Source organism: Borostomias antarcticus, assembly GCF_949987555.1.
Source record: "Borostomias antarcticus genome assembly, chromosome: 2".
Lineage (NCBI taxonomy): Eukaryota > Metazoa > Chordata > Actinopteri > Stomiiformes > Stomiidae > Borostomias > Borostomias antarcticus.
In genome coordinates, this window is record NC_140235.1 from 40,989,152 (window position 1) to 41,014,860 (window position 25,709).

The 25,709-nt window shown below is 52.3% G+C and overlaps 1 protein-coding gene across 1 annotated transcript; it reads left to right on the top strand.

The window, feature by feature from the left end:
* Nucleotides 1-2,748: 2,748 nt before the first annotated feature.
* Nucleotides 2,749-23,341, top strand: pisd (phosphatidylserine decarboxylase). Its single transcript, XM_084461489.1, has 7 exons — nt 2,749-2,864; nt 9,898-10,063; nt 15,055-15,291; nt 16,320-16,458; nt 18,300-18,449; nt 19,204-19,364; nt 21,404-23,341. Exons 1-7 carry the CDS (start codon nt 2,815-2,817, stop codon nt 21,626-21,628), a joined length of 1,128 nt encoding a protein of 375 aa, XP_084317615.1. The 5' UTR covers nt 2,749-2,814; the 3' UTR covers nt 21,629-23,341.
* The last annotated feature ends 2,368 nt before the right edge of the window (nt 23,342-25,709 follow it).

Sequence of the window (25,709 nt, forward strand, 5' to 3'; positions counted from 1 at the left end):
GAATCGGCCTTGATGAGCGTGCCTCATGTAGTTCCAGGAAAATAGCAAAGCGGTTTGTGTGGGGTTATCTCTCTGGTTGAGACTGATCTGAACTCAGTTGCGCTCTATTTGTAGCTAATTGTAAACATTGTCTAGTTCACCTAGTTCCAAACCACCACATATCTCTCCCTGTCCGGCAATAAACAGTAGAGTTCCCGCTTGGGTTATTTAGTGGTGATGATGACATTTTACCCAGAAATCATCAGTGTTATTGGGCCCGCCCATTCTCTTAAAGGGACTGGTGTGTGAGAGGATGCAGCAGAGAGAAAGAAACAGTAACGGGATCTGCCTTTTGTCTAGCCAGGGCTGAGATACTCAAACGTCCTGCTTCCCCTGCTGAAGAGATACACACTCGCTGTCTTGGATTTTAGGAGGTATGTCTTTGTTTCGTATTGTAAATAAGCTCTTTGTTAGTGTGCTGCTGTGGCTATAATCTCACATGGAAACAATGAATGCTTGGTCAGTAAATGTTTACAATAGATAAGCTATCGATTTTAAATCAGATTATCATCTAGAATGAGAGCTAGCCCTGGCTGTCTTTTAGATGTATTACTAAGCGTTTATTATTCCAGTAAATGTCGTTGGAGATGGTGTCAGCAGGTTGAGCTTGAGGAAGTGATGATGTCCTGTTTCCTGCGTCTGTGAAGCTGACGGTCTGGATGGTACTCTGTGATAGATTCTGCTTCCTGAATAGTCATACTCTCTGTTTTAGGGTCAGATAGTTTAGTTTATATAACTGATATCAGTACCCACAAACAAACTAAAGGCCTAGTTAAGCAGCACAAAATATAGCCATGAACTAAACTAAAACATCACATTTTGTGATTAATCGTCCTCTAATTGTTAAAGACACAGACCCATCTTGGTGTTTGAATTCATCACTAGCTTGGATTAATGCTCACTCATCTAAATCATCATGGAACTAGAGAGGTCAGAGTTCAACCTGCTGAATGACTGGTCCCTAAATATTCGAACCGTTAGACCAAGGGAGCCTACCCTTTTATGGCTTGTGAGCTACTTTTAAAACGAGCCGCTCAAGATGTCCCACGCCCCCAGAACCCCCACCCCCCTGTCACTTGTCACTTAACATTGGCCAGGTTTTAATTCACGTCTAATTTAAGTCATATCTTATCTTAAAAAGAATCCCATTGCTGAAAACCCATTCAAAAAAACAACATACAGCCAAAATAATAACATACGGCTACTGTTTCAAAATCAAGAATACGTTTATTAATTAAGCTACCAATTACTAAGGGGAACGTTAACTTTGTTGTTTATATGCCTTGCATAATCTTAATGGGCAAGTCAGCTAGTTGTCAGTGTCTTTATCCTATTTACTGTAAATGACTCAATCACAACACAATTCACTCATGACTTGCATTGAATGGATCGGGCAGGGTTGCGTAATCCTGACTTTATCGGACTTTCTGATTGATTTTGCTAAAATAGACTATAAAACGAGTTGTAGCCGCTACACATGAAAGCCTAAACAATGATGAAACCAGCCCACACATGATTCAATCATTCAAACGCTCAAAACGACAAAACGCTCACACTTGTAATCTACAAAGTAGCAGGAGGAGGAAGCAGCTGGTTTGAACCAGAGAGAGAGGAAACGTGGTTCCGCCCACGCAACCTCAACTACAACTGACCTTTTTATGGCTTTTCTTTTGACTGGCTGGAGGAGATATCATGACCAGATAGATAGATAGATAGATAGATAGATGGATAGATAGATAGACGGATAGATAGACAGATAGAAAGACAGATGGATAGATAGATAGATAGATACTTTATTAATCCCCTTGGGGAAATTCTATGTATCCAATAGCTCACGGCACAGCACAACATAACGACACAGCAATACACAACACAACAAGTGACAGACGGCAAATTCAATCAATCGACATGTCATAAAATGTGAGCCTCTGATAAAAAAAAGTGATGTCACAGGAGGACAGCGGGGCGTTTTGGAGGCGTGATTTGGGCATTTTGGAGGCGTGATTTGGGCGTTTTGGAGGTGTGATTTGGGCATTTTGGAGGCGTGATTTGGGCGTTTTGGAGGTGTGATTTGGGCGTTTTGGAGGTGTGATTTGGGCGTTTTGGAGGCGTGATTTGGGCGTTTTGGAGGTGTGATTTAGGCGTTTTGGAGGCGTGATTTGGGCGTTTTGGAGGCGTGATTTGGGTGTTTTGGAGGTGTGATTTGGGCGTTTTGGAGGCGTGATTTGGGCGTTTTGGAGGCGTGATTTGGGCGTTTTGGAGGCGTGATTTGGGCGTTTTGGAGGCGTGATTTGGGCGTTTTGGAGGCATGATTTGGGCGTTTTGGAGGCGTTATTTGGGCTGGTCGGGGGTCTCAGGGTCTCTGTGACAGGGCTGAGGGGATTCTTTATTCCTTCCTGTGAAGCTGCCCCTCCCCCTCCGCGATCAGCCAATCAGATCCCCAGATTCACCCTACCTTCTGTAAACCCTCCCCCCCCCCCTCAGGAACGAACCCCCCCCACCATCTTCCCCACAGCATCCAGGAACCCCCCCCTCTCTCCTCACCCAACACCCTGAGAGAACGAGAGAGAAGAGGAGGAGGAGGAGGAGCTAGAGGATTATCGGCCGGCAGCGTCGGAGAGAGAGAGAGGGGGCGGGGCTCGGGAGCGACGGAGCGCGAAGAGGAGCAGCAGAACAGCGACACTCTCGGCTCTCACACACACACACACGCGGTCTTCCAGCCAGCGAGAGAGACCGACAGAGAGAGAGAGAGAGACCAGGAGAAGCCCGGAGATCATGTGTCAGAGCAGGAGCGTGCCGCGGCCGGCGCCCAGCACGGGGAAATGGTGAGATGCTGCAGGGCTCTGCACGCGCCGCCGTCTTGCTACGACCTCCACAGAGTCAGGGTTGATGTGCGTAGGCTGCGTCCCGCCAGCCCGGGGGGAGAGGGGGAGCCGCTACTGCAGGGAGGAGGAGGAGGAGGAGGGGGAGGAGGAGGCCAAGGGACTTCGGCTCTCAGACACAGGAACAGATTCAGGTACTGTCATGAGAGAGAGAGAGAGAGAGAGAGAGAGAGAGAATGAGAGGGTGACCAAAGAGTGCCTTTCCTAGCATGCGTAGAGTTACGCTGTAGACATGCCTGCTGTGAGAGAGAGAGAGAGAGCGAGAGAGAGAGAGAGAGAGAGAGAGAGAGAGAACGGTGGTCAGGGAATTGTTTACAGAGAGAGAGAGTGAGAAAGTGGATGACTAGATGAATACGTAGCGGACGGATAGCGATGGAGGGGATTACCATGTGCTCCCGTGAGAATCGGCTGTGTAGTGTGTGTGTTGTCTGCTCATTGTGCTGTGTGTGTTGTGTGCTCATTGTGTGTGTGTGTGTGTGTCGTGTGCTCATTGTGCTGGGTGTGTTGTGTGCTCTTTGTGTGTGTGTGTGTGTAGTGTGCTCATTGTGCTGGGTGTGTGTGTGTGTGCGTGCTGGTCAAGCAGGGGGAGGTAGTTTAGCGGTAGCAGGGAATGTGGAGCGGGCTCATCGCACCTCCCTCCCTCCCTCTCCCCTCTCCCTCCCTCTCTCCCTCCCTCAGAGGCAGCAGCACAAAGCCTCTGTTTGGCCTAATTGCAGCGTAATGCCCCTAAGCCCCTCGCCAGGCCGGCAGCCGGGTAGTCTGGGGTGAACGGCACACCCAGGCCCGTCCAGGCCCTGGTACCGGCTGGACCTGGTACCGGCCAGACCTGGTACCGACTGGACCTGGTACCGGCTAGACCTGGTACCGGCCGGACCGACGCAGAAGGGCTCAGTTAGCCGTTAGCCCCGCTGAAACACACCGCGGTCCCAGATGGCTGGCTCTCATGACGCACCGCGGGGGGTCCTAGCCCTGAGCAGACACCCCCCGGCTGAAGCACCGCCGTCGGGCTAGCCCCCCGCCGAAGCCCCCCGTGGCGAGCAAGCTATGCAGCCCTGCGCTGCAAAGATCCCCAGGCAGAGCAGCCCCAGACAGCTAGCTCCAGCGCTAACGCTAGCTAGCTACGCACCAGCTAGGAAGCAGCCCGAGAGAGAGGAGGGAGAGAGGAGAGAGAGAGGGGAGAGAGGGAGAGAGAGGGAAGAGAGAGGGGAGAGAGAGAGAGGAGAGAGAGAGAGAGGAGAGAGAGGAGAGAAAGGAGAGAGATAAGAGGGGGGAGAGAGAAAGGAGAGAGAGGAAAGAGAGAGGAGAGAAAGGAGAGGGAGAGAGGAGAGAAAGGAGAGGGAGAAAGGAGAGGGAAAGAGAGAAAGGAGAGAGAGAGGAGAGAAAGGAGAGGGAGAAAGGAGAGGGAAAGAGAGAGAGGAGAGAAAGGAGAGGGAGAGAGGAGAGAAAGGAGAGGGAGAAAGGAGAGGGAAAGAGAGAAAGGAGAGAGAGAGGAGAGAAAGGAGAGGGAGAAAGGAGAGGGAAAGAGAGAGAGGAGAGAAAGGAGAGGGAGAAAGGAGAGGGAAAGAGAGAGAGGAGAGAGGCGGCGAAGAGCCGTGACGGACGAGAGGAGAACATCTCTCCTCCGGAAACGAGAGAGAGACCGAACCAGCGGCACGGAACGAGACAGAGATCGAGAGAGATAGTGTGAGATCAAGAAAGTGTGTGTGTGTGCGTGTGTGTGTGTGTGAGAGCAGGAGAGAGAGAGAGAGAGAGGGAGAGAGAGAAAGAGGAGAGGATGTTGTTCAGCCAGTGATTGGCCAATATATGCCTGCATTGAGAGAGGAAGGGGGGTGCTCGGTCTGAGAGCCTCTTGTGATGGAGAGAGCGAGAGAGGAGGAGAAGAGAAGCGAATGAAAGGATCCTTCCTCTTAAAGCATCTATCTTAATTATATTTCGCTGCTCTGCTCCGTGGTTTTAACCCTAGATCACGCTCTCCGTCAGGGAGATGCACTCGTGAGTTCTGCCGAGTAGAAGTACACTGACTACCTACGTTTAAATGCAAGTATTGAAAGTCGCTTCGGATTAAAGTGTCTGCTAAATGGCTGCGGTGTAATGTAATGTACGTCTGAGGTAGTACAGTATTACGTAGAGGCCCTTTGTCGTGCGTGTTTTGGCGTTGTGAGTTTGGTTGTGGTTGTTTTGCAGTTAACTAGGATGATGTGATCTATCTGGTATCGCTGGTGTGTGACTGTAGCTGGTTGTGTATTATGATAGCAGGGTGCTCTGAGGCAACTGGGTTTGAATTAGGTTAATTAGGCTACTACAGTATGTAGGTTAGTAGATCATGTTGCACCACGTTCTTAATAATGTAATCTGTTGAATACTCTTTCATTGAGATGTTGCACTAGAGGATGAATACTGTTGATACTCCTGGCTAGGTGGACATGGCCGATTAGCGCTTAGCGTTGTTCTTGAGGCTGAGGTGACAGGTTCTAGTTCCTGGTCAGTGGTGTACTAGTTCATGGTGAGTGTGGTCTAGTTCCTGGTGAGTGTGGTGTATTAGTTCCTGGTCAGTGGTGTACTAGTTCCTGGTGAGTGGTGTACTAGTTCCTGGTGAGTGTGGTCTAGTTCATGGTGAGTGTGGTCTAGTTCATGGTGTGGTCTAGTTCCTGGTGGGTGTGGTCTAGTTCCTGGTCAGTTCTGTGTCTGTGTTGGCGCTGTGTGTATCTGGCCTGGTTAGAGATCCCAGCAGGGGTGGTCGGCCCAGTGTTACGCTGCCCACCAAACTAGGACATCACCAGGCAGCCGGCCAGACTCAGCCCAGGGGAGAGCACCAGACACGGGCTGGCTACAGTACCAGGCCTGGGTCAGACACGGTACCAGGCCTGGGTCATACAGTACCAGGCCCGGGTCATACAGGCGGTACCAGGCCCAGGTCATACAGGCGGTACCAGGCCCAGGTCATACAGGCGGTACCAGGCCCAGGTCATACAGGCGGTACCAGGCCTGGGTCATACAGGCGGTACCAGGCCTGGGTCATACAGGCGGTACCAGGCCCAGGTCATACAGGCAGTACCAGGCCTGGGTCATACAGGGGGTACCAGACCTGGGTCATACAGGCGGTACCAGGCCCGGTTCATACAGGCGGTACCAGACCTGGGTCATACAGGCACTACCAGGCCCGGGTCATACAGGCGGTACCAGGCCTGGGTCATACAGGTGGTACCAGGCCTGGGTCATACAGGTGGTACCAGGCCTGGGTCATACAGGCGGTACCAGGCCCGGGTCAGATGTCGTGAAATACCGGACCGTAGCCGACATTAAGTGCACTGGATTTAGTCTGTCAAGAATTCCGGTGAACGAATTGTGTTTTGTCCAAGAAGTACAGTTCCTTAAGTAGCCTACGGCAACGCAACGCTAGCTAAATCAAGTGCACCTCAACGTTTGAAATTCAGACGTCGTGTCGACGTCAGCATGACTTTGTCTCATGCTGAAATGATTAAGGCAAAGCCGTCTCCTCAAGTGTCAGCTCTCTACTTGGCGCTGTGAGAGAGCGGTAGTCTACCTCATTATTTAACAGTGACTCCGACAGCCATTAATCACCATCGGAGCTAAAGGTATTGTTGATGCAGTCAGTAGATATGCTAGTGTAAACACTAGGGCCTTGTTGTTGCTGTGAAAGGCTGTGATCATGCTGCCACCATGACAATCAGCCCTGTGACTGACCGGCTGCAGCTGGACAAAGAGCACACACACACACACACACACACACACACACACACACACACACACACACACACCACCTCTATGCGGAGCTCTTTCTTATTGATTGGATTCGGCAGCCTATAGAGACACAGCAGGTCTATACTGAAACTGGGATTGATAGGGACTCACACACACACACACACACACACACACACTGCAGACACACGCTACACACACACGTGCACACACAATATAGACACACATAAGAGCTGCTGACGCGGATATATTATAGATCTGTCAGAGCCCGTCGGGGGGGGTGGGTGGTGTGTGTGTGTGTGTGTGTGTGTGTGTGTGTGTGTGTGTGTGTGTGTGTGTGTGTGTGTGTGTGTGTGTACGTACAACACACACACACACCCCATTTGATCACATCTGTGAGTATTCTAGTGGATAATCTATCCATCATCCAATTGTACTCCAGGTTAGGCAGGCTGAAGCACTGTATAATACATGGCACGGCCCCTGGACTGGCTTTTGCAGTCGTAAACTGTACTTCTTGTTTTATGAAGACAAAAGACACCTCGTTGTCCCCTGTGGGATTTTACAGGGAACAATCCAGCATCGGAGATCAGTATGAGACGATGACTCAGCACAGCGATGCACTACATTACTTTCCACAGAATTAGCTACTGCCCTTCGATTTTTTTTTCCGAACCCCACACACACACTGAAGGACACACAGAACTCTTTTGATACGCTAGCAGCCGTCGCTCCGGTGCGTTGGCGGACTGCCATCGGCCTCTCCCGTTACCCGGCAGCGGAGTGTGTGTGTGTGCATGTGTGTGTGTGTGCATTGTGCGCTGACTGACGTGTGCCTGGCAGGGTGTCGGGTGTGTAAAGATCGTTAGATAATGCCCGAGGCCCGCCTCTTATCCTGATTGGACAGGACAGGTCTTAGTCCTAAAGATAAAGGACAGGTCTTAGTCCTAAAGATAGACCCCGGGAGACCAAGCTCCAGCCCTGCGGGGCCTCGGTGTTGCTGCCTCATCACTTCCCCGCACAAATATGACCCACATTCCTGTTAGCGCCGCGGCTAATCTGGCTTTAACGAGCTGTAGTCTGTAGCACCTCCTGCTTTAGCACCTGCTGCTTTAGCATCTCTCTGCTTTAGCATCTCTCTGCTTTAGCATCTCTCTGCTTTAGCATCTCCTGCTTTAGCATCTCCTGCTTTAGCACCTGCTGCTTTAGCATCTCCTGCTTTAGCACCTGCTGCTTTAGCATCTCCTGCTTTAGCATCTCCTGCTTTAGCATCTTCTGCATTAGCATCTCTCTGCTTTAGCATCTCCTGCTTTAGCATCTCTCTGCTTTAGCATCTCCTGCTTTAGCACCTGCTGCTTTAGCATCTCTCTGCTTTAGCATCTCTCTGCTTTAGCATCTCCTGCTTTAGCATCTCTCTGCTTTAGCATCTCCTGCTTTAGCATCTTCTGCATTAGCATCTCCTGCTTTAGCATCTCCTGCTTTAGCATCTCCTGCTTTAGCATCTCTCTGCTTTAGCTGGGAGGAGAGACCTGTTTATATAGAAATTTGGTACATGCACACACCTTAGGAGGACTTAGGTCTTTCAGCACGTGGGGATTTTTACCCAGAATTCCCCTGTCGGAAACGGGGGCTGTTAGCGGTGGGTTGGTTGTGTCGGGTCCCGGGGGCTTGCAGGGCGCTGAGGAGATCAGGCGCTCCTCTTTAGGCTGCCGGCGCTGTTGGGAGCAGTCAGCCGGCGCTGTTGGGAGCAGTCAGCCTGCGCTGTTGGGAGCAGTCAGCCGGCGCTGTTGGGAGCAGTCAGCCTGCGCTGTTGGGAGCAGTCAGCCTGCGCTGTTGGGAGCAGTCAGCCAGCGCTGTTGGGAGCAGTCAGCCGGCGCTGTTGGGAGCAGTCAGCCGGTGGTTCTCCAGAGCAGGGGCCGCCGGTACCGTGACATTCCTGTACATGTTCACCTGAACCTCGCCAAGCACGGCGCATAACAGCGCGGGGGCCGGCACAGGGCCAACACCGGGCTGGCGCAGTGCTGGTACAGGGCCAACACAGGGCCAACACAGGGCCAACACAGGGCCAACACAGGGCCGGCACCGGGCCAGCACCGGGCCAGTGGGTGTCTTTGGCCCTTCTCCCCATTTGCTAAGCTGCTGACTAAGTAGCCCCGCCCCCTGCCCCGCCCCAACCTCCTCCACAGCCCCCTCAGCCAGGACAGGAACAGATGGAGGCCGTCTTCACGCCGCCCTTGTGCGTTTGTGCTGAGTCGGACGCTTGTATAGAGAGAGTGACCATCGGACCGTAGACGATCACCAGCAGAGAGCTGTGAGCTCCACCAGCGGCGTTCAGGACCGCAGTATAGATGCAGCTGGTTGGACTGGCCCAATGTCAAAATGAAGCGCACCTTACACACATTTAGGTCAGTGTGTATACACACACACACACACTCACACACACACACACACACACACACACACGGTACCCACACTGACCAGCGTTAAAGAGACAGGAGGCTGTGTCCTGTGTTTCACTGCCTAACTGCAGCAGATGGAGCAGAGGTGTGAGTGTGTGAGTGTGTGTGTGAGTGTGTGTGTGTGTGTGTGTTATTCATGAAGGAAGAATTGTGAGTACACATAACAAATCACAAAAATAGCTTCTAGTTGTGTCATCTGCAGTGTGTGTGTGCGTCCGTGTATGCGTGTGTGTGTGTGCGTGTGTGTGTGTGTACTGAGCAGCAGGACCGTTATTGGGGAGCGAGCCGAGTGGGTGGTGTGTGTGTGTGTGTGTGTGTGTGTGTGTGTGTGTGTGTGTGTGTGTGTGTGTGTGTGTGTGTGTGTGTGTGCGCCTTGCTGGTTATATAACATAGCGTTTTACCAACAGACTCGCTGTGTTTGTGCGCTTCCATTGTGTCCCATTGTTTGTCGTGCACGGGTACTAGAATGCGTATTGTTAGCCGTGCATGTGTGTGTGCGTGTGTGTGTGTGTGTGTGTGTAACAAAGAGATTGAGAAGTGTAAGGGAGTCAGTTTCATGTGTGGTTTTGTGAGCTTTTGCGCGTCCATCTTTGTTTTGTGTGTGTGCCCGTGTGTGTGTGTGTGTGTGTGCGCGCGCGCGTGTGTGCTTCCTACATGTGAGTTCAGTGTCTGTAAGTATGTGTGTCTGCATCTGTCTGTACACCCCCCCTCCCCTCCCACCCCAACTCCAACCCCCCCACTCCCCCTCCACCCCACCCCACCTCCACGCCAACCAGTTTTTTTTTAATGGCGCTCAGGCTGCAGTTCCCCCAGTTGGCCTGGCGGCGGCGTCTGGGCCAGCTGAGCTGCATGTCCCGGCCCGCCCTGCGTCTGCGCTCGTGGCCTCTCACCTTCCTGTACTACGTCCTGCCCATCAGCGCCCTCAAACCCCTGACCAAGGGCGGCTGGAGGCCCACCTCCCGAGTGAGTACCGTGTGTGTGTGTGTGTGTTGTGTGTGTGTGGTTGTGTGTGTTGTGTTGTGTGTGTGTGTGTGTGTGTGTGTGTGTGTGTGTGTGTGTGTGTGTGAGAGGGTTTCTGGGAACAGGAGGGAGGGTTTTTAGTCTCAGCATCCAGAGGTACCAAATGTCCCCAAATGGTCTAACCCTAAACCAAATCTGGTTTGTATCCTGGTTTGTGTTGTGTTGTGTTGTGTGTGTTGTGTGTGTTGTGTGTGTTATGGTGTATTGTGTGTTTGTGAGTCTGTGTTTCTGGGAACAGGAGGGAGGGTTTTCAGTCTCAGCATCCAGAGGTACCAAATGTCCCCAAATGGTCGCACGGCGGTTACTGTTCTAACCAAATCTGGTTTCTATCCCACAGCTCACTACCTGGCAGTGATGTGTTATTCTGCCCGGTAGAGGTGATAGGTGTGTGTGCGCGTGTGTGTGTGTGCGCGTGTGTGAGTGTGTGTGTGTGTGTGTGTGTGTGCGTGTGTGTGTGTGCGTGTGCCAGTCTCTCTGCAGTCTCCCAGATGGCTGGGTGCATATGGGCCCGCTGTTCCCTGGTCTCCACTGAGTCTCAAAGGCTCATTGTGTGATACACACACACACACACACACACAAACACACACACACACACACACACACACACACACTGACAACACAGGGGAATGCTTTGTGTCCTGCTGCTCTGCTATCCTACCAGGGTCAAGGTGGGGACACCCCCCCCCCCCCCCCCCACAGCCGATAGGCTTTTAACCTTAACGAACCTGATCTAATCCTTAATGAACCTGATCTAATCCTTAATGAACCTGATCTAATCCTTAATGAACCTGATCTAATCCTTAATGAACCTGATCTAATCCTTAATGAACCTGATCTAATCTATGACGCTGCGTTCTGATGGTTAATCAATAGATGGATGGATGGACACTGGAAGTGGGCAGTGTCCGTCTCCTCTTCTCCTCCCCCTCTGCCTCTCCTCCTCCTTTTCCTATTCCTCTTCTGACTCATCTCCCTCTTCTCCTCCTCCTCCTCCTCCTCCTCCTCCTCCTCCTCCTCCTCCTCCTTCTCCTCCTCCTCCTCCCCCCTCTGTCCAGACCAGTGCAGATTTCTCTTCTGTATCGCTGCTTCACAGAACCATCTGGAAACTCTCCGTTGGAAACTGTTTGGAAAGGGGCGGGCACTTTCAAAAATACTTGGCAGGTGATTGGATGAGCCATCTGGAAAAAAAATCATAAAAGATCCTATCAGGCGCTAACTTCAACCGCTCCTCGCTGTGGTAAACACGCACAGCGTAGCTCAGAACCAACGCTGACCAGCAAGAACGTTTTCAGATTGGGCTCAAAATGGTCTCTATGGAGAGTGTCCATAATGGAACAGGAGCATTGAATACATTCACCAATAAGAAATATGATATATATTATATATACTAATTATTTACAAAATAGGGTCAGAATAGCTTTAGATCAAACGCAGAGGGCCGTCAAAGTGGACTTCCTATCAGGTGGATGAGGGTGAACCAGGAGGATGAGGGTGAACCAGGAGGATGAGGGTGTACCAGGAGGATGAGGGTGTACCAGGAGGCCATATTCCTATCAGGTGGATGAGGGTGTACCAGGAGGCCATATTCCTATCAGGTGGATGAGGGTGAACCAGGAGGCCATATTTCTATCAGGTGGATGAGGGTGAACCAGGAGGATGAGGGTGTACCAGGAGGCCATATTCCTATCAGGAGGATGAGGGTGAACCAGGAGGATGAGGGTGTACCAGGAGGATGAGGGTGTACCAGGAGGATGAGGGTGTACCAGGAGGATGAGGGTGTACCAGGAGGATGAGGGTGTACCAGGAGGATGAGGGTGTACCAGGAGGCCATATTCGCTGATGATAGGAAACATTTCATTCAAATTCATCAACATTAAGACCATGAGGGGACAAAGTTTTCAAGAAGTGAATGTTTCTCTAAATCGCCAGGTCTTCTAGGGGAGAGACATCCTCTATTCCTTTATTCCACAGAGAGGAAATAGGTTTGCTTCTATTAAATGCACTACTACAGGAAGTTGAGATCTTTTACATCTGATGCTGCTGTTTGTTGACAGACTGTTGTCAGGCTGTTTGTTGACAGACTGTTGACGAGTTGTTTGTTTGTTGTCAGGCTGACAGGCTGTTTGTTTGTTTGTTTGTTTGTTTTTTTGTCAGGCTGAGCTGTGATCAGCTCGGTGGCTTTTAATCCTCACCCTATGAGCTCTGACCTCACATCTGAGGCCATGTCAGTAGAGAGCTCTGTTAGAACTACTTACTTACTTACTTATTTACTTACTTACTTACTTACTTACTTACTTGTTATTAGCCCATATAAATACATCAAACAGCACTTTAAGATTGGCATGTAGCTAACTAGCTAGCCGATGCTAACGATGTTGATCAGGAGATGTGAGTGAAGACAGAGAGAGTCACGCTCGTCCGGTCAGCTGCCAGGGAAAGCTGTCTGATCCACTCGGGCAGACGGCCCATGGCAGCGAGCAGCGCAGCAAATCAAACGCGCACCATCTGGCACTCTCAAATATTAGAGATGCTGTCCCTCTGAGCTGAGCTGATCTGGTTACATCATCATCAGATTTGGATGTTAGTCATTTTATGGTTCCAACTAATAATTACACGGTTTTAATTTAACCAAATAACCAGAACTCGTAAGATAAAGGTCTGTGAGGGTTTACTGAACAAAAGGCCAGTTTACTTCTTCAAAACAGGATATCATTGACGGCAGAATGTATCAACCACAGAGACATTATAACACAATGCATAATAACACTAGGCTTTGTGACAGAGTCCTCGTTCACGTTGTTAGCGTTGACTATAGACTAGCGTTGACTATAGACTGGTGTTGACTATAGACTAGTGTTGACTATAGACTAGCGTTGACTATAGACTAGTGTTGACTATAGGCTAGCGTTGACTATAGACTGGTGTTGACTAGACTGGTGTTGACTATAGGCTAGCGTTGACTATAGACTAGTGTTGACTAGACTGGTGTTGACTATAGGCTAGCGTTGACTATAGACTAGCGTTGACTATAGACTAGTGTTGACTATAGACTAGCGTTGACTATAGACTGGTGTTGACTATAGACCAGACCGACATCACCAGCGATCCCTGGTTGAGGGGTGTTCACGACTCCTCCAGCGCTCTCAGACTAAGTCCATTACCCTGAGTTGGATGAACTCAAAATAGCTTCTTCTTTAGCCCGACCATCCTTGTAATGCAAGAGTTTGGCCCGATCCCAAGTCTCCTATTGGTGGGATGTCACCTGACCGGCCGTGCGTCAGACGTGCCGTCATTGGGACTAAATAATGAAACAGTAACAGGTTGGGTGGTCAGTCCACAGGGAACCCTGGACCGCCGAAAACACAGGACTTAGTCTTCACAACGGGCAGCGGTTATAAACCAGATTAGTTATATAAGTCAGTATGCAAATGAAAAACAAGCAATAAGCAACATACCGTATCTCATGAAACAAAACGTAAGAAACAGCTTAACAAAACTAAGCATACTTTAATCAAACGCTACATTAAACACACATTACATTACAGTCATTTATGAGACGCTTTTTTCCAATAATTGCATTTAACGTACACACACACACACACACTGCCCTCTCCCATTGCATCTCCTGAGATGACGTGGCTCTGTCCACCTGTAGCTGCGGTCCAGACATGAGCAGTAGAGCGAGAGTCCGGGGAGGCGGATCTAGATCTCGCTCGGCTGCGCGGTCTGGCCGACCACATGGAAATGACCGGAGAGGAGGGTAGGAGGGGGCGTTCAGTGAAAGTCTCCACCATGTGTGTTGGTCACACCGCTGCCTCAGCAGCCCGTGTTCAGGCCGAGGGACTGGAGAGTTGTTGGCTGACCGGCTGTAGCGAAGGCCACCTGACCTCCTTCCTTACCTGGCCGGCCCAGTTCTCTACGCGGTGTAGCGCTGGTCACCAACGCTGCTCTGACTCAGCTGGTGTACTGCTAACCTAAGAAACGATTGTGCACGTTTAGCCGGTTTGCTGCAAGTGACAAACTTCACCTCACCGATGCTAAAGGACTGAGTGTGCGGTCATCACTCCCATCCTAGCCTCCTCACACTGGCTCCAAGTCAGTTTTAGGGTCCAGTTTAAGGTACTGGTCATCACTTTAATAGCTCTGCATGGTCAGGCACATGCGCACTGGACCTACAGTCTGTGGGCTCTGACTCTTTTAAAGCACAGCTAAAGACTCATCTTTTCAGACTGGCCTTTGTCTAACCTCCTGTCTTTTTATGTTTTTATGTCCTTGTTTTTATGTCGTGTTTTTTTTTTTTTTTACAATTGTTTTTAACTGTTTGATGATCTGTGAAGCACTTTATACCTTCTAATCTGTAGAAGGTGCAGTAGAAATAAAATTTACATACTACTTTACATACTCTGTCGCCTTGACGACTGACATCTCCTACCTGGTGAGGCGAGGCTGTCTCTCTCTCTCTCGCTCGCTCGCTAGCTGGGGGGATGTGTTGCCATGTTGCTTTTCACCCTCATCTAACGACTCGCCCCCTCCAGGTGAGCTACCTGTTCTGGACGCCGACGGTTTAACCCTTCGACTTCCCCGTGCTGTAACCAAGCTTCTCTCCTCCTGTGGACAGGACTTGACGACACCGCAGCTTGTCTCTCTTCTTGTCTCTCTTCTTAACTGCGATTCCTTCCCATGTACAGGGTGGGGTCTCTCTAACCTTAATTACTTTGCTTCCTTACAGATGTCTTTCTACGGCTGGATGACCCAGCTGGTCTTCAGTTTGCTGACCTCCGTGTCGGCTCTCTGGACTAGCGCGTCTCTCTCCCTCTCTCGTGTGTGTGTGTGTGTGTGTGTGTGTGTGTGTGTGTGTGTGTGTGTGTGTGTGGCGTCCGTCGGCCTCAGCGTCTCTCCTAACCCCGCCTGTCCTCCCCCCTCCCCGCCCGTAGGTGGGGCTGTATAAGACGATCCCCACGCGGCTGCTGTCCCGGGCGTGGGGCCGGTTGAACCAGGTGGAGCTGCCCACCTGGTTGAGGAAGCCCGTGTTCAGTCTGTACATCTGGACGTTCGGGGTGAACATGCAGGAGGCGGCGGTGGAGGACCTGCATCACTACAGGAACCTGGGGGAGTTCTTCAGACGCAAGCTCAAGCCTCAGGCCCGGCCCGTCTGTGACTCCCACTGCGTGGTGAGTAGGGATGGGGTCCGGTCGGATTTCATTTTTTTATTTAGCCTTTATTTAACCAGGAAAGGTCCCATTGAGATTAAAAATCTCTTTTTCAAGAGAGACCTGGCCAAGACGGGCAGCAGTGCAATCCAAACACAGAGTTACAGACGGAAAATACAACAGAAACACAGAGATGCAACAGTAATACAATTTACACGTGACTTGGTGATTTGGCTATATGGCAATACGCTAGTTAAAAACATGAACATACTCAAGAATCGATTCGATTCCGATTCACAAGGTTCGGAATCGATTATCACGATTCGATTTGATTCAATATCGATTCGGTTAGTGTTACTAAAACCTGTTTTTTTAGCTGTTACCTTAATTACATGACTGCCAAGTTATGCAACACATCAATACTAGGGCTGGGTATCGATACTGATTTACAAAAATTAATGAATGAATGAATCATTGAGTGAATTAATGAACTATTCATTCCTTCATTTATTTATTCATTCATTCATTAAATAAAAGATCGATTTTGGGATTCATGAATCGATTCTGAATCATTTGAATCGATTAAGCGATTTTTTTCAACCCAGCCCTAGTGGTGAGCGGGCGTTCTGTTCGTATACGCACGGGTTTCAACGTTAGTTTGCAACGTACATTGTTACAGGTTTTTATGTACTCTAATGTTGTCTGTCTTGGCCAGGTCGCCCTTGAAAAAGAGATTTTTTTATCTCTATGGGACCTCCTGGTTAAATAAAGGTTTAATAAAAAATGAATAAATAATTGCAGGTGGTCGCTGACGGGCAGAAAGCTCATATCTCCATTTTGGGGATTTTTAGAAATGAGAATGTTCTTTTCAACATCCTGGACATTTTGGAGATGCAAGGTTACCGGCCGGACAGTGACGATGTTGTTTTACAGTCCTATTTTGGACGGTGTTACCTTTGTTTGGACGGTGTTACATTTTAATGGACCCCAGAGACCAGGGAGGGTCCGAGCTCACGCATAAACCAGGGTGTGTTTGTTTTGAACCCCAGATCAGCCCGGCGGATGGCAAGATCCTGCACTTTGGGCGTGTGCGTAACTGTGAGGTGGAGCAGGTGAAGGGGATCACCTACTCACTGGAGACCTTCCTAGGACCACACACCTGGGCAGAGAGCCTGGCGCTCAACAAAGGTCAGAACAACCCTCCCCTCTCATCTCACCCCTCCCTTCCTCCACTCCCCTCCCCTCCTCTCCTCCCCTCTCATCTCACCCCTCCCCTCTCTCCTCTCCTCTCCTCTCCTCTCATCTCCTCTCATCTCACCCCTCCCATCTCACCCCTCCCCTCTCATCTCACCCCTCCTCCCCTCTCATCTCACCCCTCCCCTCCCCTCTCATCTCACCCCTCCTCCCCTCTCATCTCACCCCTCCCCTCCCCTCTCATCTCACCCCTCCTCCCCTCTCATCTCACCCCTCCCCTCTCATCTCACCCCTCCTCCCCTCTCATCTCACCCCTCCCCTCTCATCTCACCCCTCCTCCCCTCTCATCTCACCCCTCCCCTCCCCTCTCATCTCACCCCTCCTCCCCTCTCATCTCACCCCTCCCCTCCCCTCTCATCTGACCCCTCCTCCCCTCCCATCTCACCCCTCCCCTCTCATCTCACCCCTCCTCCCCTCTCATCTCACCCCTCCCCTCCCCTCCTCCCCTCTCCTCTGACCCCTCTCCTCCTCCCCTCCCCTCTCATCTGACCCCTCCCCTCCTCCACTCTCATCTGACCCCTCCCCTCCTCCACTCCCCTCCACCCCTCCCCTCTCATCTCACCCCTCCTCCCCTCCCCTCTCATCTCACCCCTCCTCCCCTCCCCTCTCATCTGACCCCTCCCCTCCTCCACTCTCATCTGACCCCTCCCCTCCTCCACTCCCCTCCACCCCTCCCCTCTCATCTCACCCCTCCTCCCCTCCCCTCTCATCTGACCCCTCCCCTCTCATCTGACCCCTCCCCTCTCCTCTGACCCCTCCCCGCCTCCCCTCTCATCTCACCCCACCTCCCCTCCTCCCCTCCCCTCCTCCCCTCCCCTCCCCTCTCATCTCACCCCACCTCCCCTCCTCCCCTCCCCTCCTCCCCTCCCCTCCCCTCTCATCTCACCCCACCTCCCCTCCTCCCCTCCCCTCCTCCCCTCCCCTCCCCTCTCATCTCACCCCACCTCCCCTCCTCCCCTCCCCTCCTCCCCTCCCCTCCCCTCTCATCTCACCCCACCTCCCCTCCTCCCCTCCCCTCCTCCCCTCCCCTCCCCTCTCATCTCACCCCACCTCCCCTCCTCCCCTCCTCCCCTCCCCTCCCCTCTCTCTCACCCCCCCTCCCCTCTCATCTCACCCCTCCTCCCCTCTCATCTCATCTCACCCCTCCCCTCCCCTCCTCCCCTCTCATCTCACCCCCCCTCCCCTCTCATCTCACCCCTCCCCCCCTCCCCTCTCATCTCACCCCTCCCCTCCTCCCCTCTCCTCTCATCTCACCCCTCCCCTCTCTCTCCCTCTTCTTTTATCCACTCCTCTCTTCACCTCTCCTCTCCTCTTCTCCTCCCCTCTCCACTCCTCTCTCCTCCCCTCTCTTCTCCTCTCCTCCCCTCTCCTCTCTCCCCTCTCCCCTGTCCTCTCTCATCCCCTCTCTCTTCTCCTCTCTCCTCTCCTCCCACCTCTCCTCCCCTCTCCCTGGTCTAACACCCCAGTCCTAGTTGATCAGTGTAGAAGGTCTTATTGTCTCTGAGCGTCGTTGTGACTGAGTGTCCCTCTGTGTCGTGTGTCCCTCTGTGTCGTGTGTCCCTCTGTGTCGTGTGTCCCTCTGTGTCGTGTGTCCCTCTGTGTCGTGTGTCCGTCTGTGTCGTGTGTCCCTCTGTGTCGTGTGTCCCTCTGTGTCGTGTGTCCCTCTGTGTCGTGTGTCCCTCTGTGTCGTGTGTCCCTCTGTGTCGTGTGTCCCTCTGTGTCGTGTGTCCCTCTGTGTCGTGTGTCCCTCTGTGTCGTGTCCCCGGTCTGTCCAGACGAGGACGACCCCGGCTCCTTCCAGGACCTGCTGGTCACCAAGGAGGGCAACGAGCTGTTCCACTGCGTGGTCTACCTGGCCCCTGGGGACTACCACTGCTTCCACTCCCCCACAGACTGGACCGTGGCCCACAGACGACACTTCCCTGGTCGGTACACACACACACACAGACACACACACACACACACGCACACACACACGCACACACACACTCACACACACACACACACACACACACACACACACACACACACGCACACACGCACACACGCACACACAGACACTCACACACACACACACAGACACTCACACACACACACACACACGCACACACACATACACTCACACACACAGACACACACGCACACACACATACACTCACACACACACACACGCACACACACACAGACACAGACACACACACGCACACACACACACACACACACCTCCCTGGTCGGTACACACACACAGACACACACACACACACACACACACACAGACACACACACACACACACTCACACACACACACACACACAGACACACAGACACACACATGCACACTCACACACACACGCACACACCTCCCTGTTCACCTCAAGGCCAGTTTACCCTCCCTTTTACGCGGTCGGCGAGTCGCTGCGCACCTCCTGAAATTCCTACGGTCGCCGTCATAGACTGTCCCACAACGTGATTGGCCGGCTGAACGGAAGGTTCAGAAATGTTTGTCGCACAAAACGTAAACAAGCCCGTCTAGCGTGTAGAGAGTCAGAACAGAGATGAGGCTAGTTTGAGTATCGGCAGGGACAGTGTACATCAAAGAATATACCAAGGGGATATTTTGTGTGTGTCTGCCTACATACTGACCTGCCCCCCCCCCCCGTCCCGTCTCCCCCCCTCCAGGGTCTCTGATGTCGGTGAACCCGGGCGTGGCCCGCTGGATCAAGGAGCTGTTCTGTCACAACGAGCGCGTGGTCCTGAGCGGGGAGTGGACCCACGGCTTCTTCTCCCTGACCGCCGTGGGCGCCACCAACGTGGGCTCCATACGCATCTACTTCGACAAGGTAAACAAACAAACAGACACACAAACAAACTCACACACAAACACACACACAATTGATTGATTGATTGATTGATTGAAACCTTTATTTATACTCAGGTGAGCTCTGAGGTGAGGCCACCTCATTTGCATATCTGCTGAGTGTACAACAAAATAGAACAACAAAACAATGTACAAACAAACAAACACGCTCAGATTCACTCATACTGGACGACACGGCCAATCGGAGCGTTTCTCCTCTCTAGCATGTGCCCTGGTCACTTCCTGTGTCCATTCAACGTACATCGCCACAGTGTAACGTCCATACTTATTTGCGACTCTTTTTAACAATGTAATATTAGTTATGCGACTACGTAGCTGTAGCTGCCGTGCACCAAGGACTCTATTGTTCTGAATGACCTCGCTGTTGCACTGAGCGCTTGATAAATAGAATACTTTGACTGGGAAGATGGGTCTACGTAGCATGCAGGGCCGGGAGCTTCTTAGCACACTTCTTAGCACACTTCTTAGCACACTGACTGACCGCTCTAGTGAAGGAGGGAGGGAGGAAGGGAGAGTGAGCGAGCGTTCAAGCGCCCCCCCTCACCTGATCCCCAGGTCACTTCCTCTGGTGACAGGATTGGCCTGGATTCACTTCCCTCTCACTTAAAGGGCTGACGTTAAAGACCCCCCCCTCCCCCCCCCCACACACACACACACACCCCACCTATTACGCCGTCCAATCAGTAGCTGATTATGCGGCGCGAAGGCCCGCCCCCCTGCTGGTCTCTGGAGTTGGGAGATCAGCAGGGTCTCAGTGGGGGGGTAGTTGGGAGAAAAGCCGGCCAATTGGATGATCTTTCCCTTGAGCCGCCATAACGCGCCATAAGCCGCCATAACACACCGGCTATATTTGAATCCTCTAAAAATGCATTCTCCCTCGATCCATCCCTCCCCTCTCCCTATTCCTGCTCTCTCTGAAGTAACATCCGCTCTAACGATGATGCACGTGTCTTTCTGTACGCGCCCTATCTGCTCGCAGGGGAGGAGAGGAAGGAAGGAAGTTGGTATCATGAGTATTCAAGTAGAACCACAAAGAGACGATGGTTAAAATGGTTAAAATGGCCGCTGCGCCGTGGCTGCTCTCTGGCGCCCCCTGCAGGAGGACTGTAGCGCGCCGCTTACACCTGCCCACACTTTAGATTTAAAACCCCACTTTCATGTTGTCATAACGCTCAGCGTGGGGTCTGAATCAGCTGTTGTTGTTGTTGATGTTTGTTGTTGTTATTGACCTGGTTCGTTAGACGGGGTAATTGTTGATTTGCACCATGCTGACACGCGTCTCGCTCTGTGGTCAGGGAGAGGAGGGGATAATACAGTACAAGCCGCTCCTGTTTATTGTCAGCAGGACAGGATGTGACCTCACGCTGTTGTGGTCACTGCTCATCATCTAATGGCGTTTGGGTAGCTCCGCCCCCCCCCCCCCCTCCACCTCCTGTCTGCCTGAGGCTTTGTCATATTAGAGCGTGCGTGTCTCCCTGGGGACCGGAGATCATCACATTACAGCGTGTCTGTCTCCCTACGGACCAGGACTTATAAAGAACGGTCTCCTCCCACGGGATCAACGAATTAAAACACTGACTGAATCTCTGTCTCTCTCTCTCTCTCTCTCTCTCTCTCTCTCTCTCCCTCTCTCTCTCTCTCTCTCTCTCTCTCCCTCCCTCTCTTTCTCTCTCTCTCTCCCTCTGTCTCTCTCTCTCCCTCCCTCTCACTCTCTCTCTTCCTCTCTCTCTCCCTCTCTCACTCTCTCTTCCTCTCACTCTCTCCCTCCCTCTCTCTCTTCCTCTCTCTTTCTCCCTCCCTCTCTCTCTCTCCCTCCCTCTCTCACTGTCTCTCTTCCTCTCTCCCTCCCTCTCTCACTCTCTCTCTTCCTCTCTCCCTCCCTCTCTCTCTCTCTCTCTCTCTCTCTCCCTCCCTCCCTCTCTCTCTCTCTCTCTCTCTCCCTCCCTCTCTCTCTCTCTCTCTCTCTCCCTCTCTCCCTCTCTCCCTCCTCCCCCCTCTCAGGAGCTGCGCACCAACAGCCCTCGCTACAGCAAAGGCTCCTACAACGACTTCAGCTACGTGTCCAACAACAACCAGGAGGGCGTGTCCATGCGCAAGGGCGAGCACCTGGGCGAGTTCAACCTGGGCTCCACCATCGTGCTGCTGTTCGAGGCGCCGCGGGACTTCGCCTTCAAGCTGCAGGCGGGCCAGAAGATCCGCTACGGCGAGCCGCTGGGCTCAATGTGAGCGGGCGGAGAACGGCGAGGAGAAACCCGCGCGAGGTCGGAGGGGACCGCGGGGACGGACACTCGAACCCGGGCGCTAACCGCTCACTCGCGGACAGGCTAGCTCGCGCCACCCCGGGGGCCACGAACACACACACAGGATCAACAGTCGGACTCGTGCGCCGGTCACTGCGTCGAGGAGGGTTGTAGGTAGAGGTGCTGCCGCTCACTGACCAAGCTCACAGCAGATCTAACTCACGCCAAAACCCTCGCGTCTCTACCGTAAACTCCCATCACCCCCTGGGGGTTTTCTACCGGTCATTATCACCTCCTACGGTCGGTCGAAGGTTTACTTGCGAGACGGTGTACTGTACATAGACCTGCTAATTCAAGATGACTTACAGTAATTCTAGGTTTACCATGAAGACTAACACAGCGTTTTTATTTTTCTTATCTTTTGATTACGTTTACCCATAATGCCTTCTGCTTCTCAGGGGAGACGTTCTGAGGATTCAGACATGAGAAGACGCGCGTGCACACACACACACACACACGCACACACACACACACACGCACACACACACACACACATAGTTACACACACATAGCTACACATTCGCACACACAAACACAACATGAAGAAGGAATGTACCAGAGACCGTATAGCCATCCTCCTCCTCTCTCTCTCTCTTCTGATATGCCTTCCTCCTCTCCTCCTCTCCTTCACTCTCTCACTCCGTCCACGTTGGCTCTGCCCCCCCCCCCCCCCCCCATGACCCCCCTGGGCTGTCACACTGTGGGTCTACTAGACAGACAGACAGACAGACAGACAGGCAGGCAGGCAGACAGACAGACAGACAGACAGACAGACAGACAGACAGACAGGCAGACAGACAGACAGACAGACAGACACACACACACACACACACACAGACAGACAGACAGACAGGCAGACAGACAGACAGACAGACAGACAGACAGGCAGGCAGGCAGGCAGACAGACAGGAGGGTGCTGTCCAAGCCTGTGTGCTGTCTGCCCTCTAAGTCATGCATTGTCCAGGCCAAACCATCAAGTAGAGCCAGCGGCGCTGCCCTGGTCATCCCTGGTCCTGGTCCTCTGGTCCTGGTCCTGGTCCTGGTCCTCTGGTCATCCCTGGTCCTCTGGTCCTGGTCCTCTGGTCATCCCTGGTCCTCTGGTCCTCTGGTCATCCCTGGTCCTGGTCCTCTGGTCATCCCTGGTCCTCTGGTCCTCTGGTCATCCCTGGTCCTGGTCCTCTGGTCCTCTGGTCCTCTGGTCATCCCTGGTCCTGGTCCTCTGGTCCTCTGGTCCTCTGGTCCTCTGGTCATCCCTGGTCCTGGTCCTCTGGTCCTCTGGTCCAAGTAGACCAGTTCTCTCTGAGTTGCTCCTGGAGCAGCATTGAGTGTGTGGAGAGAGAGACCTAGACCAGAACTAGACTGACCCAGACCAGGACTAGACCAGGACTAGACCAGCACCTAGACCAGCACCTAGACCAGAACTAGACTGACCCAGACCAGGACCTAGACCAGGACTAGAACTAGACCTAGACCAGGCCTAGACTGACCCAGACCAGGACTAGACCAGGACTAGACCAGCACCTAGACCAGGACTAGACTGACCTAGACCAGGACTAGACTGACCAGGACTAGACTGACCCAGACCAGGACTAGACTGACCTAGACCAGGACTAGACTGACCTAGACCAGGACTAGACTGACCAGGACTAGACTGACCCAGACCAGGACTAGACTGACCCAGACCAGGACTAGACTGACCTAGACCAGAACTAGACTGACCCAGACCAGGACATGACTGACCCAGACCAGGACTAGACTGACCCAGACCAGGACTAGACTGACCCAGACCAGGACTAGACTGACCCAGACCAGGACTAGTACTAGACTGACCCAGACCAGGACTAGACTGACCCAGACCAGGACTAGACTGACCTAGACCAGAACTAGACTGACCCAGACCAGGACTAGACTGACCCAGACCAGGACTAGTACTAGACTGACCCAGACCAGGACTAGACTGACCCAGACCAGGACTAGACTGACCTAGACCAGAACTAGACTGACCCAGACCAGGACTAGACTGACCCAGACCAGGACTAGACTGACCCAGACCAGGACTAGACTGACCCAGACCAGGACTAGACTGACCCAGACCAGGACTAGACTGACCCAGACCAGGACTAGACTGACCTAGACCAGGACTAGACTGACCCAGACCAGGACTAGACTGACCCAGACCAGGACTAGACTGACCCAGACCAGGACTAGACTGACCTAGACCAGGACTAGACTGACCCAGACCAGGACTAGACTGACCCAGACCAGGACCTAGACCAGAACTAGACTGACCCAGACCAGGACTAGACTGACCCAGACCAGGACTAGACTGACCCAGACCAGGACTAGACTGACCCAGACCAGGACTAGACTGACCCAGACCAGGACTAGACTGACCTAGACCAGGACTAGACTGACCCAGACCAGGACTAGACTGACCCAGACCAGGACCTAGACCAGAACTAGACTGACCCAGACCAGGACTAGACTGACCCAGACCAGGACTAGACTGACCCAGACCAGGACTAGACTGACCCAGACCAGGACTAGACGTAGACCCAGACCAGGACTAGACTGACCCAGACCAGGCCTAGTCGTAGACCCAGATCCAGACCAGGCCTAGTACTAGACTGACCCAGACCAGGCCTAGTCGTAGACCCAGACCCAGACCAGGCCTAGTACTAGACTGACCCAGACCAGGCCTAGTCGTAGACCCAGACCAGGCCTATTGGTAGACTGAGTGGGAGTGCTGGTCTCAGGCCTCAGCTTGGCTGCACATCCTGATCGTATTCAACACAGACCCTGATCCTGGATCAGCACTCCCTCTCCTCGGTCCACACACACGACCCGGGGGCTACGAGCTAACAACACTCCCCACGGGACGACCCGCATAAACGGAACCGCCGACCCGCGATGAAGGTCCGGCTCCTGACGACGGAGGAGACGGCGATGGCGGCGCGGTATCCGTGGTGATTCATGATGATGATGATGACGATGATGCGTGTGTTATTCTAAACAATCCAATCCATTAAGGGAGTAAATCCAGACCATACCTTTTAAGCTGATGACCCGCGCCCCCCCTGACCGTTACTAAAACCCAGGCGTGCCAGACGGCCGGCCGGCCAGAAGAGATAGAAGTGGAGTCAGCAGTGGGGGGGGGGGGGAGGGCGGGGTTGGGGGGGGTCAGTCATATATCATACCGGATCTGCCCACGCCTGCTGTTCTGTTCTGTTGGCACTTTGTGTTGAAGCCATTAGAGGAAATGTTCAGTTATAATACGCTCAACCCTTTAAAGTAACACATATTTCTCTTGAGAAAGACCGAGGCGATGATGATGATGATGATGATGATGATGATGATGATTGTGAAGCCATTCCCAGGTCAGTTGAGATACCCAGGGCTCAGAAAATTATTGTTCGGTTCCACTTTGAACCCCACCCCGATTTCTAGTAGTGCCAAAAATGCTATGTTGTTTTTTTTGGGGGGGGGGGGGGGTTATTGTTTTATTTATATTTTTTTTCCTGGATGTATTAATTTTGCTTCGAACAATGTGGACTTCTTTCCTGCCACTTCTGTTGTGTTTTTGCTGTGTTTTGAGGGGCAGAGACCTTGTCTGCACCCTGACCCCTTGGGAACGGAGCTTTCAACTTTGAACTTTGACCTCTTGCTAGACAGTGAGTAGAGGAGGGGGGGGGGGGGGTTGCCAGTGACACCAAAACACCCTTGGCTTTGTTTTTCCTCAAAGTGTGGCACACAGAATCCAACCGCTGGGGAAAGTCCCCCGGCAGCAGCGCTGTTGCACACTTGTGTTTATATGTACATTGTAATATACTTGAATCATGTGACTCATTCTACACTGTATAGGTTTTAATCTCAAAAAAAGTAGTTTGGAAAAACAAGAAACGTGTCATTAAAATTTTTGCGTATTCTTAAAAATGTGTCTTGTGTGTGTGGTGTTGTCTCCATGGGGACAGAGAAAATGCAGTATGTACTTCACACGTGATGGGATT